The sequence below is a fragment of the Ambystoma mexicanum genome, chromosome 5q (genome assembly GCF_040938575.1).
Source record: "Ambystoma mexicanum isolate Mex_15411 chromosome 5q, UKY_AmexF1_1, whole genome shotgun sequence".
Classification (NCBI taxonomy): domain Eukaryota; kingdom Metazoa; phylum Chordata; class Amphibia; order Caudata; family Ambystomatidae; genus Ambystoma; species Ambystoma mexicanum.
The window spans coordinates 806,329,974-806,347,735 of record NC_090933.1 but is presented as its reverse complement, the minus strand read 5'-3'; the positions used below and the strand labels follow the sequence as shown (position 1 = coordinate 806,347,735).

Here is a 17,762-nt window from a genome sequence, read left to right as displayed (position 1 = left end):
GTTTATCACCTGTATTCTTTCTTAACATCTTCTAGCTCATTGTCCTTTTCTTCCAGCTGCTGCTTTAATTCCCCCTTTCTCTCATTATGCCTTTCCAATTTCATTGTAAGAGCTTCCAGTTGTGCACTTTGTTCACCAAATTGTTCTTGAAAGGTCTTTTGAGCTGCAATATTTTCCTCCCGAAGTTTTCTTATCTGTTCATCTCCGTCCTGTAATGCCTAAAAAGACAAAAGGCTCTTCATCTTAGAACACACATTTTGTATTAGTGCTTTATGTTTCCCCAAAATGATATTCTGTTTGTGAGAAACCTGAAGGTGTCTCCAAGTCTAATCCCTGAGGATCTGTCATCCAGGTGGCCAGGGCACGGCCATCGCTATTGAATCCAGCTCCTGGGGGTTCACTGGAGCGGTAGGATCACCTGGATGGAGGGTCCTCGGGGAGTGGAACAGGAATGCCGATGGGTGAGAGGCGGTATTCCAATTCTATGTACCCCTCTTCTTCCCTATCCTACTACATAGGAGACTCAACCTCTCTACCCTCCCTTTTCTGATGCGAACACTTTTGCATATCATGAAGGATGACGGACTAACACCCGAGCCATGTACCCAACATGTCCCAACACCAGGGTCTGGCAAAGTCAGGCAATTGACCTGAATCATTCACACCGGACAGCAATTACCCTTCCCGACAGGAATAAAAGGTGGGGCATTAGAGCACAGTACGAGCAAGGCAGACCGCATGACGGAAGAGCTAACTCAGCACAGCAGTTCAAGAGGAAGAGAAAGACTGTGCAAATCGAGGTTACGAAGGAGAGAAGTGACCTTGCCCTTATCGACAGAAGTACGCGAAACCTCCTGAGAAGGAATCGTAAGTGTGAAGGATTCTAACTTGGCGTCACACACCGGAACAGGACCTTTGCCCTCAGCCTTAGATGTAGCGTGCCATTAGAATACTTTTTCTTTAATTTCAACGAATTCGAATTGAGCCGATACCCGATCCATCTCACACCCTCTTTAACAAATACCCTGGGTAACAATGGAGCATGAACCAGGCTGGTGGGTGGTAACACAATATTTATTTATTTTAAATTCAAAGAAAATCACACAATTGTTATATTGGGCAGCAATCAACAATGGGGTGATAATTACAATGAAAAACACTAAAATACACTTGGGTAAGCTTCGACAAGAACATATCCAAAGCACAAATGAATAGGAACACTTTTTCAATTAGGATAGATAGCACCAGAGTTATGATTTCCCCTTGCAATGTTCCCTCAACCCACAATGAATCTATTGTCATATCATTAGCAACTAAGTTTGTTTTTAAAAACTTTATTTTTAACTTTTTGCTGTATCAAATAAGCAGTGCTCCAACAGGGAGCTGCCTAGTGCATGCCCCAACAACAGTCCTCCCCCCCTCCGCCTCCCAGCCCCGTGCCCACCGTGACTTTGAATGCCGCTATTTATTGTCTAAGTCAAATAGAAAGTCTTCCACGTTGTCCCTGTGTACCTCCATCCTATGGTCTCTCGCTCTGGGGGCTTGGATCGTCCGAATCTGAAGCTTCAGCATTGTTCATCAGGTAAGTGATGTATGGGCCCCAGATGTCGGGAGGGTGCGCATGTAAGGGCAGGGTCCGGATAAATTTGGTGTCCATATCTTGGCAATATGTTATATCCTTTTCCCAGTCAGCTATCTTGGGGAGTGGGCCACGAGCCCACGACATAGCAATTCTCCTACGTGCCAGCGCCATGAGGAGCGCTGCTAACTTGCGTGACGCTGGTTGTAGATATTTAGTGAGGCCGAGAAGCGGACTCAACGGTAGGGGGGTCACTTGCTCGCCTATAATGTCGGATGCTATTTGTATAACGGAAGTCCAGAAGCGTTGGATACCAGGACAACCCCATGCCAGAAAATCGGCGCTGGCAAATGTGCATCTCTCGCACTGGGCTGACGCTTCAGGGTGGTGTCTATGTTTCCTGACTGGGGTGTAGTATGTTTGGTGCACAAAGTTAAAGTGTATTAGCTTGAGTCGGGAATTTAACGCTACCTTCTGAGTCTGACGAAGAATGTAGGCCCAGTCTTCCTCACTAATCGGTTCTTGTAACGCTGATTCCCACCTTTGTTGCACCTTGGGTTGAAGTTTCCGAGTGTCTCCCACCAGGGTTCTGTACAGAGTTGACACCAGTCTGCCCTCACCCTGCGCTAAAATGGTATTGTGTAACAGATCCCAGGTGGGGGGTTGTTTAGGGAATGTGGGGAATAGCCCCTGGAGGGTGTGGCGAAGTCTGAAATAAAGGAAGACGTCTAGGGATGTATTCCCTCCCCAGTCTTTTGCCATTTGGGGGGGGTCAGAAAGGTGCCCTCTGGGAAGAGGTCTCCCAACAATGTAATCCCTATTTTATCTATCCATAACAGGAATACCCTTTCGTTCGTGAGGGGGATGCCGGGGATGAATTTTATCGGCAGTAGGGGGGAAAATCGTATAGCCACTCCGTATTCGCCAGCAATCTTCTTCCATATCGCATATGTGGATAGGACTGTATTCAGTGTTTTATGCGGCTTATTATGACTGCAGCAAGCAGGTCGGGGGAAGCCAGGGCTCTTTCCACTTGCACATGTGGTCTAATGTAGTGGGTTGAGTACCAATGGCTTAGGAATTGGGCCTGTGCCGCCCAGTAGTATTTTTCTATATCGGGGAGAGCCAGGCCCCCTTTTGATATTGGTAGAGTAAGTGTGTTGTACGCCACCCGCGCTGGTTTTCCCGCCCATAACAATTCAAGGATCGCGCTCTTGATTTTTGATAAAAAGGATTTGGGGAGAAGTAGTGGGATATTTGTGAAAAGGTATAGAAGTTTGGGGAGAATGACCATTTTTGTCAGTGAGGTTCTGCCCCACAGCGTTAGTGGTAGAGATTTCCATCTTTGAATACGTTCCTGTAATAACTGCAGTGTAACTATATAATTGTCTCTAAATATATCGAGGTGGCTTCGTGACATCTTAATCCCCAAATAGCGCACCTTCGAGTTTTCCCACTTGAACCCGTGGTCATCTGCGAACTCCAAAGTGCAAGGGGTCAGAGGGAACACTATCAATTTGGAATGATTGGTTTTGAGGCCTGACATTAACCCGAATTTTATCACCTCTCGCATTACGGGATTAAGATTGGTTTGGGGATCGCTGATGAACAACATGACGTCGTCAGCGTATAGGGAGACAATTAGCCTGTGTGGACCCAGCTTTATCCCTCGACCCAACTGCTCGGCTCGCAGCCTTGACGCCAGGGGTTCCATCACCAGGGCAAAGATAAGGGCCGAAAGTGGGCAACCCTGTCTCGTTCCGCGTTCCAGTGTGATCCCTGTGGATTTGGTGTTCCCTAGTGTGATGTATGAGCGTGGATTGTTGTATAACAGAGCTACTAGCTTCAGGAAGAAGTTACCCAAACCCATCTGTCTTAGTGTAGCGAACATGAAGGGCCACTGGACTGAGTCAAACGCCTTCTCGCCATCCAATAATACCGCTATTGCCTGCTGCGTCTGGTCCAAGGCCTCAATGACGCCAAACAGTCTCCTGATGCCGTATGTTGTACTCCGCCCCGGGATGAACCCGGCCTGATCACCCAGCACCAATGCCGGCATCAAGGGGAGCAATCTGGTTGCCAGGATTTTAGCTAGGATTTTGTTGTCTAGGTTGATCAATGAGATCGGCCTGTACGAAGCGCAGTTCTCTGTAGGCTTTCCAGCTTTGTGCAACATCATTACGTTAGCCTCGCGCATCGTAGGAGGGAGTGTCCCCTGCTCCACCGCCTCCTCGTAGACTTGTAGAAGAAGTGGGGCCACAACCTCCATGTGCGCTTTGTAAAACTCGCCATTGAGTCCATCGGGACCGGGGGCCTTGGTGTTCGGCAGGGATTTGATTGCTGTCTGAATTTCTTCGAGCGATATGGGCGCGTTCAAGGGTTCGCGCAGGTCTTGGCTCACCCAGTACAGTTCCGTGTCATTAAGGTACTCTTGTATCGCTACGGGATCTGATGCTCCTTTTGAACTGTACAGGTTTTGATAGAAGTCTCGGAAAACATTGGAGATCTCCTCCTCTGTGTAAACCCTCTGGCCTTGCGCATCTGTGATACATTCAATGCGGGGTGGGACTTTGTCTATGGTTAGTAGCCTGGCCAGCAGTGCACCTGGTTTTTGCCCCTCTCCGTAATGCCTGATCTGTTGCCTGCGGCCCAGGAGCTTCAGTTCGCGGTCCGCTGTCTCCCTGAACCCCAAGAGTTCTTTTTTGAGCTCGGCTTGGGTGCGTGGGTCTGGATCATTGGAGAGGTTTCGTTCTAGGTCTTTCAAACGACGCTCTTTGTTGGATAATTCGCCTCGGATCAATTTCAACAAGCCATTTTCTTTAGTCAGACAAATTCCTCGTATGTAGCACTTGAGTGTTTCCCAGATGGTGCATGCGGAGTCGACAGAGTCTTGGTTGATCTCCAGGAAGGAGACTATCTCGTTACGTAGTTCTGCAGCAAATACGGCGTCCGTGAGTGAACCGGGCTTGAATCTCCAGTTGAGGCCAGGCACTGTTACGCCCGCCAGGGTGGCTTCCAATACAACCATCGAATGGTCGGAGTAGGACCTTGGCAGGATATGGCACGCTCCCCATCTGAAAGGGCTACGGGAGGATGCCGGATATAATCGATTCTGGAACTGGTGTTGTGTACCGCTGATCGGAAGGTGTAGTCCCTGCTGTCCCGGTTGTGTCTTCTCCACATATCAGTTAGATTGAAGGCCTGACAAATCTCTCGAACCTGGGTGCTGGCCTTGGATGGGACTCCCGATGTGTTATGGGACCTGTCGAGCCTGGGATCAAGTGTGGTATTGAGGTCTGCACCCCACACCACAGTGGTCGCGTTGGTCGCGTCCAAGTGGGACATTAACCAGTTGAAATTATAAGGTCCGTCTGTGTTCGGTGCGTATGAGTTCACCACCACCATTTCTTTTCCTGCGATTATCCCCTTCACCATTAGAGCCCTCCCCTCTGTGTCTTTCTTTAACTCGATAAAGCTGAAATTAGTCCTTCTGTCGATCAGGATCGCAACACCCCTGGCGAATGAGGAGTAGGATGAGAAGTACCGATGACATCCCCATGATCTGGCCCAGTGTTGTTCTGACGCGGGCAGCAGATGAGTCTCCTGGAGTATCGCTATGTTGATTTTGTGTCTCCGAAGATATTGAAGAATTCTCCTAATTTTCGTAGGCTGATTGCCACCACGGATGTTCCAGGTGGCGATTTTCAACGTTGCCACTGCCATCTTGACGGGTCCAGATCATCATGTCGAGACGAGGCTCGCGGGATTGGCTGAAGTCGCTTTCCATGGAGGAGCAGGGAGGACGTGGCAATCGTTAGATGCACAGTTCTTCGTGTGACTGTCGTGGAACTGGGGTATGCGGGTTGTGGCGGTTTTGCTAAACTAACTTCCCTCCCCTGTACGGGCAACCCCCAACAAGCCCGTGAAAAACAAACCCCTTTTAACTGTACAACCAGCATTGCTGTGCTCGGGGCGCAGGTGGCCCTCCAAGAGGGGGCTGGCTCCCTTCTTCGGATGTGCTGTTGAACTGTGGTGGTCACTTTTAGTCAACCTTGAAGTCTCATGCAGCCGTTTTGGGTGTCCTACAGGTAAATCTTACGGCGGGTTTCTTCTTGGTCTGTCGCCCCTTTGCGGTCTTCCGTTGGCAGTAGTGGGTCTACAGCCAGAGCGGTCCAGATAGTCGCTTGTCTCTTCTGGTGTATTAAAGAACTGGGTCCTGCCCTCGTGTTGAATACGGAGTTTGGCTGGGAAGAGCATGGAGTATTGTATCTGGTTCTCTTGCAGTCTGCGCTTCACTGCCATAAACGATCTTCTCTGCACTTGGACCGCTTGGGAGAAGTCCGGGAAAAACTGGATCTTGTCGCCGTCGTACTGGAGGTCCCCTTTTTCCCTAGCTGCCCGTAGAATGGCATCTCGGTCCTTATAGTTAAGCAATCTCGCTATGATTGGGCGGGGATTAGCCCCGGGGATCGGTCTGGTGTTGGGGACTCGATGAGCCCTTTCCACGACGAACAGTTTGGACAGGATTTCTGTACCGAAAAGGTCCATGCATAACTTCTCAACGTAGTCTTCCATTTTCACGGTAAGTTGTTGTTCCCTGGCTCCCACGATCCTGATGTTGTTGCGCCGCGAGCGGCCCTCCAAGTCTTCGTTTTTGGCGTTTACTGCTTTCATTTGCACTTCTAGGGAGGCCACTCTGGATGTTAGGGCTGCTGCACCGTCGTCGAGGTCGGACACTCTCTGCTCGACTGTGTCCAATCTGTCAGCGTGTTTGTCCAGCCGGTGCTGGAGCAGGTCGACCTTGGAGGAGAGTGCGTCGAGTTTGCTTCCAAGACCTCCGATCCCGGCCTTAAGGTCAAGGAGGATTTCCCTGATGTCGAACCCGTGGGCCTCCTCTCCATCCTAGGCTGCGGCCTGGACGGAAGACTGCACTCTACTGTTCGAGGTGGTTGCTTTGGTCGCGGAGCTACCCTCGAAGTTCAGCTTTTTTTGAGATATGTCCGTTTTCCTCGAAGACGCCATTGGTGCTCGTGTTGCGGGGGCCAGGAGGCACCGGGAGGCGGACCAGGGGTCCCGGGGCGCTCGGTTTGTCGTTTCCTAGCGGTGTGGCTCTCAGGAGATCCGCTGAGCCGGTTCGCACCGAGCTGTACCACGCCTCCCCCGGCGAGGGAGCCGGGGATCCACCCAGGGTGCGCGAACGAGGGCGCACGGGGCGCGCGTACCTGATCTTCGGCGGCGCCCAGGGAGCTCTTCGCCGTCCGTCTATGGTGGCCCCTCCAGGGCTCTGCAGGATTTTTTTCGTGTTCGCCCGCTCCGAGCGGCACCCCCGGGTCCCAGGCCTCCTCTGCCGCCAGCCTCTCCGCGTCTGGCCTACACCCGCGTCCCGTCCGCACGGGGAGGGGGGGGCTCTTCACCATCGAGGAGACCGGATCCAGCGCTCGAGGGCCGACGGATGAATACCCCGTTCTGCTCAGGATCGCCTCGGCTACAATCTGGAGGCGGCTGCGGACAATTTGTGCACCACAGAAGCTTCGGTTGGTCAGGATTTCAGGGGAGCTCCGCGGAGCTCACAGGGAGGCCACCATCTTGGACGGCTCTCTAGCGCCCTCTATCCAGTAGCAACTAAGTTAAGGTATCACCAAAGGCATACAGTTCACAAAGCAGATTGAAATTGAAAACACAGTGCAGTCATATCACACATGGAAAAGTTAAATTTTTTCTAGTTTGCAGTTTTAACTGTCAAAAACTTTTTTTCAGAAAAGCGGGTGAAATACTCTGAATTGGAATGCGGTTTTTGGGTTGGGGGATAGAGGCACATCACAATGACAATATAGAAGTGAACGGATGGCTATAGCCATAGCTCTCAACTCACACGCTTTTGGCCGGTGTCAGCCGCCTTGCAAAGGGCCGACTCACCCGCCAAGCTTCCTGCACGCCCATTCATTCCAATGGGCGTCTCACCCGCCGAAAACAAAATCGGGTGATTTCACCCGCCTTTGCGAGACAAATGGTTGAGAGCTATGCTATAGCTGAAGAATTGAATGAGATTTTCAAGGTGGAATAAGGTTCGATTTTAGGAAAATAAAGTAGTTAAAAACGAAAATCGTTTTGGAAGGAAAGGAAAAGTTTTACTTCCACAAGATTTTATGGCTAGAAAAGAGCAATGCCACCCCGTGAAAATAAAAGTTACGCTGCAGTTGTAACCCTTCACACAGTGTACCCCTTTTCTTTAGGGAACATTAATTTATTTAATCAAAATATTGCTAAGGAGTTAAAAGATTGGGTGAATGAAAGACTGGCGCTAACACTAGAAAAACAAGGACAGAGTGCACAGAGAATTAGAGCAGTTTACACAGGTTATCAGGGTATAGATAGGATTACTTAGAAAATAGGGCAAAGACAAAGGGGTCAAGATGGAGTATGGTATGTGTTATTATGGGATGGGGAAATATTCACAATCAGCGCTGGAGTTTGGAACAGCCAACCAAATTCTGTACTCAAAAGGTTCTGGTCACCAGATAGCGTGCTCTCCTGGCAAAAGACAGATGGGCAAAGGTCTGGTCATGGCACAGCGACGCCTCCGCTGGATGGAGCGGGTAAGCAGGGCAAGCAGGCGCAGCCACCTTTTCCCCTTTCTCCCTGGAGTAAGTGGGATTTTGTTGTGGGGTTTTTGTGCTGAAAGGTGGTTCTGCCTGGATAGGAAGGCCTGGGTCAACTATCCCTTTTCTGGCAGTGAGGTCTGGAATCTTGCAGAGTGAAGGTGGAATATCTGGAGAAGAGAGCGTCCAGAGTTCTGTCAGGCTCCCTTATTTATAAGGCATGGTGACATCATAGGATTATATGGTGGGGCAGGGTTAACCTAGGCGCGCCTCTAATAACTGGATTGGACATGGGTGATTGTTACCGCCTTCCTGTCAGCTGGTTGGCCTTTTAGAGACATGACATCAGCTTTATGATGTGGGTTTACTATGTCCAGAACCTCTCACAGTTAATTTAGCCCCAACCCAGTTTTTCTGAGCTGTCCGGTTATAGAATTAACAGTCTTAAAAGTGTATTCATCAAATAGAATCTTGAGCCAAATTGGGCTGGCCTTTGTTCAACTCTGCCAATATATTTTTTCTCAGCTACCACCAACTGTCATTTCAGTCCAGAGTGGCCATGGCAGTGCCCCAGTTTGATTGAATGTTTATTGCCACTTCACAGGTAGGTGTCCCAGAATCTATTGTCTCAGCCTGGAGCACAAACAAAAGTCTGATGAGCCTGTGATATGCGGCCTTCTGGCCCATTCAAAGATTTCCAAAGGTAGCAATTAACATGCATCTATCCTAGAATCTTTAGTGGCTCCTTCTTTCAGGGGTTAGGCCACTCGTGTTGTCAGCCAAATGTTCCTTGAGCCATGGCAGAAAAACCTGTTTGGGAAGATTTCCCCCGTGTAGCCAATGCCATTATTTCTTGATTTTATTTTATTTTGCATCCGAAGCAAGCCTGTTGAAATAAGACATCCCATATATGTTTCCCAGCACAATCCCCTTTTCATTGTTAGACAAGGACAGGGCCTTATCCAATATGCACTTTTAAAACAGGTATTTTTCTTATTTCCACTAAAATTGACATAGGCCTAGAGAGCCAGGGCCTCTTTGAAGCATTGATTTTTGACATTTGGTAGCCCAAAAGACAAGCGTTTTCCCACACAGCTGAAAGTAAAGCTTCTTTTGATTTCCCAGTTCTGAACAACAGCCTGTCCTTCAGGAATACTGCTCTCTTCTGCTAAAGAACAATGTAAATATGGATGGGCATGGCAGGGTCTCACTGATAAAAGTAGTGTGATGATGAACAGATGAACATAGCGTCAGGGCAGCATGCTTTTTCATGTAAATTATTCCCTTTTCAATGGGAACTTTTTTAGCAAGAAGCAGAGCAGCGCTGCTTTGATTAGCTTCTTTTGGTGCACACAACACAACACACTGGCACCTTTCTCGGTGTGCTCCCTGTTCCAATTCGCCCAATAGGTGGTTGGCCAGATGGTGCAGCCATCATTTTTCAACTGCAAAACACAGTTTTGATGTGGGACAATGGTGCTCCAAGGAGCCAGCACAGCTATTTCGCTGTTGACTGCAGAAGCGCAGCTTGGTTATGGATGGGAATTCTGCTGACTGGGTCAATGTAGCCCACAAATCTCCCCCCCTACCCCCCCCGACTCTTCTGAGATCCTTGTTGAGGAGAGTATGGCAAAGTGGGGTTCATCAGGTGGAGTCCTTCCATCAGGGAGCAGTACACCACGATCCTCCCGCTATCTCTCAGAGTGTAGAGCGACATCCACAACTTTCCCTTAGGTCTTTCTTTGTGGTGTGGAGCGACACCCCCAGATTTTTCTTCGATCTCTACTTTCCAGGTACCCGGGGAGGTCCTCCTTGGTCTATGAAGGGCGCAACCAGTACGAATCTATTAAATAAATAAGAACTGGTTACTACATTTTCCCACTGACTGCATTCCTGGAAGATTGACAGCAGTGGGACACACATGCATTGCAATAATGACAGTATTTAAACATTAAAGACAAATGATCACTCACAAGGCACCGATACCTATTGTTTTTTTGGTTTTTTTTTTATAGACGTTTTGGGAATCCCTTTCGTCATGACCATGAAGAAAAATACTGCCTGTTAAATAATTATACCTATAAACCTACCTGTTCCCTTCTGGTTCTTATTCTTCTTGTTGTTATTCTCCAGATTTCTCCTCTGTTTAATTTTCTCTGGACTCCTCAATTAGCTGCAAGGTGTGGCTAGGGCAAGGTTGTCCAACATACGGCCCGCGGGCCACAATGCGGCCCTCCAAGCCATTTGATGTGGCCCGCAGGGCTCAAGAGAGTCCGTGGACCCGATTAATGAATTTATTTCTGCAATGTTGGTCGAGTACTGTACCCGACCAACATTGCATAAATAAATAAATTAACGGGGTCGTAGCAGAGGAGCAAGACGTGGGGAGGACTGTTACTGCCTCTGGTGACTCCCGCAAGGGGGCACAAGAGGCAGTTACAGGCCTCAGCCACGGCCTGGTTTATTTATTTATTTCTGCAATGTTTGTCGGGTATGGTACCCGACCAACATTGCAGAAATAAATAAATTAATCAGGTCCGCGGACCCGACAGACATTGCCCAAATAAATAAATAAACCAGGCTGTGCAGAGGAGCAGGCCGTGGGGAGGACTGTTACTGGCAGTTACAGGCCTTAGCCACAGCCCGCTTTATTTATTTATTTCTGCAATGTTGGTCGGGTATGGTAGGAATATCCTTCTGCAGATGAGAAAGGGGATTAACAGTCTGCAGAATAGTGTGCTAGCTCCCCCCTTTCCCCCTTCGTTCCTCTCTAACTTCCTCCAAACCCCGGTTTAAGCTCACCTTATGGTTTGGAAGGATGAACTCTCCATCCTGCTTCTGGTGCAGGGGCGCGCGTTCGTCCAGTTACTTCACTGGTTTTCAGAATGGCGCTGGCAAAATCCACTTGACTTTCCTGAGCGATGCGCCGTAAGTATGAAAATTCAAAGTTCAAGTGAGGCCCCCTTTATGTTGTCTTTCTAACCTGTGATCTGTCCTTTATTTCAGGTGCAGAATGAAGGCGATGCGTCGAGGGGTTAATCTGCCGAGGTGAGTAGTGATGAGGGCGATCCCTCTAAATGTCCTTGTCATTCCCCAGAAATGTCTCTTGTCTTTTTCCCCATAGGGGCCGGGGTACGGTACCTGCCAACGGGGCGGCGCCGACCCGAAATGTGGAAGAAAAGCCGGTAAGTATTATGGCTGTTAATCAGGCTTGCCTTCTGTGTTCCTTTTGCTCACCTTTTGTTTCTTCCTCTCTCCCCTAGGTGCAAAGATGTGGCGTCCGATGCCGACAGCCGCGATGGAGCCGGGAGATGTCTCGAGGACAGGTGAGTGAAGCGTGGCGCTGCAGCGAGCAACTCAATGCTTTTAAATGGAAGTCCTCCTTCAGGAATGCTGGCGTGAAGATTCCGGATGCAGGTAAGAAGTTTGAAATAGTCCTTGGTTTTCACCTTTCTCTTCTCTTCCGAGACACGGTGAGCGTTAAGCTGCAGGAAGCAGAACAACGCGAAGCATGAGCTGCTGTCTGGGCGTGGCTTAAATAGCCTCCAAAGAAGTCCCAGGTATGTATCCTTCCCCAACTAGGTGTGTATCCTTCCCTGGCCACGCCCGAGTGAAAAAATAGTCCCTATGAAAAAATAGTCCCTTTCAGGTCTCAGGGAGGCCTGAAGCGTGCAGCATGGTCTGCATCAGGTAAGTGCACAAAACACCTCCCTTTATGAGCCTGGCGCCTATGGCGCCAGGACTGATGTCCAACATGAGCCTGGCGCCAAAGGCGCCAGGACTGAGTCCAAAGAGCCCCTATAAGGGGCTGCTGGGCTTTTACCCGAGGGCATGATGCCTGCTTCCGGGGGTGCTGGGCCTGGCCTGGTGCTCCGGGGGTAGGCATCATGACACAAGGGGGCACCAGAGGCAGTTACAGGCTCCATCCAGTTGCCTCTGCCAGGTTTTACCTTCAGACCTTTTTGCCCTTTCCCCAGCACTATAGGCCCAGTGTGCCACAAAGAGCAGGCTTCAGCAATTCTGTTCAGCCCAGGTCCCTGTGGGGCGGCCCAACCGATTCATTGATTTCTGCAATGTTGGTCGGATACAGGCACCGAACCAACATTGCAGAAATAAATACATTATCCGGGTTGTGGTAGCAGTGGCATCACCATTAACAAAGAAGTAATGAATGTGTATTACAGAGATAAGCTGGCATATGTATTGGGCACACTGCACATGCTCAAGCAGCATCAATCATGCTTTGTACAGGAATGCTGGCCTAAATTGGGAACAGCCAGCATAGACATGTTGTTACAGAGGCATATTCTGGGCACAACCAGCATGCCAATGTGTTACATCAGTGACAGTGCTGTCTTACACTGTGGACACAGTGATCATTAAAATGTGATGTGTTCTAAAATGTTCTTGTCTGCTGTTGTTGACATGGAATGTACATGTTCCCCTTTATAACTGATTGTAAACTTATGGCTTTTTATGTGCACTTTTCCTGCTGTAAAATGCACCATTTTTAGCCCCATATTTGGAAAAAAATCTTGGGGGGTCCCCCCTACCCGTCCCTAAATCCTGAAAGCTCCCTCGCTACGGTCGGTCACCCCCACTTTTTCAGAAAAATATCACAAATCACAAAAAACTAACCTTTGATCACTGCCGCGGACACCAAAAGCTATCTTTGGGACTGCATGGCTATCACTGCCTGTGATGCTATTGTGTCAAAGGTCACCCACCATTGCTTTTTAATATACAGCTTTGGGTGAGGTTATTGACTTTTGGCTCACCGGCCCACCGGGTGACAAAAAATTAATGCTTCGGCCCCTCATTCCACTCCTTTGACAATTGTACAAGTAGACCCTGTCTCCTACTTGGTATTCCTTTTTGGTGGTTTTTAAGTCATATTGAGTCTTCTTCCCCCTGCAGATTTTTCCAGATTCCGCTGAGCGTGCGCAAAAGCATGTTGACGATATTTTCGTAGATTCTCAACATACTCATGAGTTGTGGAGGCGTTCATCAGTGTCTGCTCTTGTGTTCTATAGAGCAGACGCTGAGGTAGCACCATCCTTCATCCAGTATTTAGCTCAAATTGAGACATCTTGGTCGCAGAAGAAGGTGTAGATCTGATGGCCATCAGGACAAGCAGTAATCGGATGTCCCAACTTGGCCCAGAATCTGCCATTAACTTTTTTAGTATGCTCCCAATTGTTTTGTTGTACCTCTCAACTCCCTCACTAGAGGACCGGCGGTAGGCAATGTGAAGTTCCCTTTTTACCCCAGGTATCTCCCACATCTTTATCATCACTTTGCTGGTGAATTGACTATCTCGGTCTGACTCAATCCTTTGGGGTAGGTCAAAGCACAAGAATATGTGGTTGATCATCAGGGCAGCTGCTGTTTCTGTCTTGCAATTTGGGGCCAGGAGGCATTCCACCCATTTGGTAAACAAGCATGTTACAGTTAACATTTACTTGTTCCCCCTAGAGGAGCGATTCACAGGTCCGATGAAATCTACTTGCAAATCTGACCAATGCAGTGTCATCCCCATGTTGGCTGAAATTGTGCACACACAAAACATCCCTTCAAGTATTGGTTGAGGTCCTGCCCCATGTGTGGCCAGTATGCAACCTCCCGCAAGATTTCTAAAGTGGTGTGAAAACCCTGATGACTGACGGTGGCCCCGTCATGGCCGTGACTAAGCGTCAGACTTCGGAATGAGGTAGGTACCACCCAATGGTCACAGCCAGAGATGGATCTCCTTACCAAGATGTAAGAATACCAACTGTTGGATTCGGAACTTTTTGGGACACTTCATTAGCACTCTGAGGTCCTCTTTCCCAATGTAATCGGTATCCATCAGAGGAAACTTCTCAGGGTCCTCAATGTGTTCATAACATTTTCCAATAATTGGATCCCCTTTTTGTGCCGTGATTAAAACAGCATCTGGGGTCTCCTTACTACACTGGGAAGTTGAGAGTTCATTGTGAGCATTTGTCTGGGACCTAGTGATAGCATTGACCTGGATTTCCCCCAACAGGGACACAATCTTAAGGAGATCCCCCTGGATGGCTCTGGTTTTGGCCAGCTGATCAGCTAGGTAATTTCCAGTTTTGTCTGGCCCCTCTATTCTGGAATGACCCTTGATCTTTTTCCAAAAGATGGTCATCCCATTAGAGGTGACCAGATCATCAATATTTTGGAATAGCTTGACATGTTTAAGCGGTTTGTTATTAGCACATAGCATGCCTCTGGTTTTCCAATTAACCAGGTGCTCCACAAACCCCTTCCAGACATAATCTGAATCAGTGATTATGACCAGTTCGTGGAGTTGGGGTTGGGCGGCAGTGAGGATGGCTTGATGAACTGCCATCAACTCTGCCACCTGACTACTGCGGGGACAGATTTTGTACCCAGCGGAGGGTTCTAGGGAATCACCCAGGCATTCCTAACGCCAACCACCATTTCCTTTTCCCCGTTGTTATCAACATGGTCGGAGCACCCGTCCACATAAACTGTGGGCATTCCCTCGCACTTGTCTTCTTCATAGAGTTTGTGCGGGGAATTCAGGTACGCCTCCATGTTGTCCTGGGTTTTAAGACTTTCGTCCTCAAGACAGTTTTCTCTGGCACAAACATGCAAGTCAGCCAGACCTTGCGCAAGGGGAATCTTCTTGTTTTGACCATATCAGACCTCCACAGGAAAGCCTTGCACTGACAGAATCCATGAAGTAATTCTGGAATTGCTCACATTTCTGGCCCGAATTCTGTCACTTTGGAGGTATTGCAAAGGCTGGCGTGGAGTCTCCACTATGATGTGTTCCCCCTGGATAAACGGGCGGTAATTTTTCAATACCGACACCGTTGCCGGGAGTGTCTTCTCACAATCGTTGAATTTTTCCTCCACAGAGGATAAAGTCTTGCTTGCATAGGAGATTACTTTATTGACCTTGTCATGCTTTTGATATAATACTGCTGTGAAGCATGTATTCGAGAACACCGTCTCCAAGAAGAACTCCTTATTTTTGACAGGTTAAGCTAGACAAGGTGCTTGTGAGAGGCTTCTTTTGAGTTGTTTTACTGCCTCAGCTTGTTCTGGACCCCACTCACACACGACCCCCCCCTTAAACAGATGGATCAGGTGTGACCTCTGCGTAATCCTCAATGAACTTGCTACTGTAATTAGTCAGTCCAAGGAGGCTTCTTAGCTCACGCAAAGTTTTTGGGTCTTTTAGTTTTAGGAGTGCTTCCACTTTCTTCTCCTGGGGACAGAGACCCTCAGGAGGTATTTCATCTCCCAAGAAGTTGACAGGGGTCCTGCATCAATGTACCTTTTGGAAGGACAGTTTTGCTCCAGCAACCCTCAACTAGGTCAGAACATAACGGATTTCCGCTATGTGTTCCTCCACAGTTGAGCTGTTTATCATCAGGACATCATCCACATAGGCCAGGTTACCCCTTTTCCCCAAGTCAGGCATGTCTTAATGTGGGAAGATGTTGAATTCATTGCCGGAGTTGATGTATCCGAAGGGAGTCTGGGTCCACGTGTCCTGCTGCCCCCCGAAGGTAAAGGCCAGCTTTTATTTGTCCTCCCAACTGACGGGCACGGTCCAGTACCCATTTGACAGGTCAATGGCAGTGTATACCTTTGACCCCTGGATCTGGGCCAGTCCTTGGTCAATGTGTGGGAGAGGCCATCGGGACATGTGGACCAGTTTATTTAGCTCCCTAATATCTGCACAGAATCTGCATTGGCCATTTGGTTTTACGATCCCCAGTACCGGATTATTAAAGGTGTTGTGGACTGGGCGAATTATCCCATGGGACTCAAGGTTTTTGATGAATTCCGTCAGGGACTCCATGGATGCGAGAGGCAAGCGATATTGCGTCACAAACACTGAAGTCATTCCAGGGTCCGTGGGAATTGTTGTATGGATTTTGGTGCGACCACAGTCGTACAAGTCCACAGCAAAGAGATCTTGAGAATCTAAGAACACCCGTTTAAACTTTTGCGCCAGAGTCTCACAGACATCAGTCAGGTTGACCCGCTCTTCAACCATTTGCCTGAAGCCTGGAAAGATTTTGGGTTTATCTATCTTAGCGGCCTCCTCCAGCTGGGTGGAGAGATGTCTGGTTAGAGTCTTGACTTGGACAGAGGGTTTCAGGTAGGAGAGGCAGTCATTGTGGACCTGGAATATCACCTCATCGTGTCTGATGTCACAAGTCACCTCTTCTTCCCCGTAAGGGCAGGAAGAGTACACCAGGAAATTCCCCCCTTGCCGGGTGAAGATCCTGTCTGATGGTAGTAATTGTCACTGTCATTGTCAAAACAGTCATTGGGGATTGGTCCTATCAGTTAATTTCCTAGATTCATGTAAAAAGTACAGTCATCAACCGCCATAACAATAATGGTGCCTGTGCCCAGAGTGATACTCCTAGAGTCGCTGTTATCCATCAATATTGGAATGGTGTTGTGTTCTACATTGACTAATGGTGTAGGATTTAACCCCAACCCCTGCTGTTGGAGATGGGCATTTTAGTGTACATATTCATCAGGACTTAGCAGTTTCTGTCCTCTTAATTTTTAATTAAAGTGGGAATAGTCGGGTCCGTCCTGAGATGGTGACCTCCTCTCCAATATGAACTTCAACTGCATACCGCAGCAATTGGGCTAACCGAAATGCTTTTTCAAAATCATCAAAGCACATGGGACTGCTCCCTAATCGGGACCATGCTTTGTAATTCATCATTAATTGCAACCCGATTGAGAATGTCACTCCCTAAATAGAATGCAGCAGGGACATCTCGCACAACCCAAAAATGATGTTCTATGCTTTTGTTACCTATAGACATTTTGAGCATACATCTGCTAGGCAGGAGATGTTTGGAATTGGGAGTTTCCGGCCCATTTCCCACTTATCGATCAATTGAAATGTGGGAATGGCTGGATCTTTTGGGAGTTTTCTGAATATGGCTTCACTGATGAAGCTCTTTCCGTTGTTCATGCACACTCAAGCGAGAACAGACTCCTTCCCCTCATTTAACTGAATAGGTAGGAAGAACTGTTCTCTAATTTTCTGAATGTCAGCTAAAATTTGAGCTGGTTTCTCATCACCTTTGACTATAGAATTGGGGTTTTCAGATTGCGAGTCAGTATAAAATGTCAAAGTATTTCCTTCCAGTGTGGAATGCCACTTGTAACTGGAAAGAAGGTTGATTTTTAGGAATGGAGAGGAGTTCCCATCACTAGTTCGTTGTCCTACAGCAATTACTGTCACGTCAGGTATTTGATTATTCTGGAAATGAAACTCAATATGATCAGATTTTTGTTCAACCATGTGACATGTGCCATTTAAACTAACATGGTTGACAGTCTGTTTTAATTTTATTGGCCTGTTAGCCTGAGTCCAGAGAACCTTGTTCACACAGTCTATTATGGGGAGGGGGGGACAACCTGTGCAGGATGTCATTCCCCAGTAGATAGGGTGTTCCCTCTGGAGTCACGACTATGACCGACTGTTTCACCTTGTGTCGCCCAATTTTTATTTCCAAATCCGCAGTCCCCTCGACAGGAATTTCATTCCTGTCGAAGTTCCG

General features: G+C 48.3%; 1 protein-coding gene across 3 annotated transcripts in view; it reads right to left on the bottom strand.

Annotated features, from left to right (window-relative positions):
- The window catches only part of LRRCC1 (leucine rich repeat and coiled-coil centrosomal protein 1), a 1,358,299-nt gene that overhangs the window by 201,708 nt on the left and 1,138,829 nt on the right, over positions 1-17,762 (bottom strand). For 2 of the 3 annotated variants that reach the window (XM_069621288.1, XM_069621287.1), the window contains exon 16: positions 10-218. The exons of the other annotated variant lie outside the window; for it this stretch is intronic. In XM_069621288.1, coding sequence (XP_069477389.1) covers positions 10-218 — 209 coding nt within the window. The remainder of the gene's footprint in view (positions 1-9; positions 219-17,762) is intronic. 3 annotated transcript variants of the gene reach the window in all.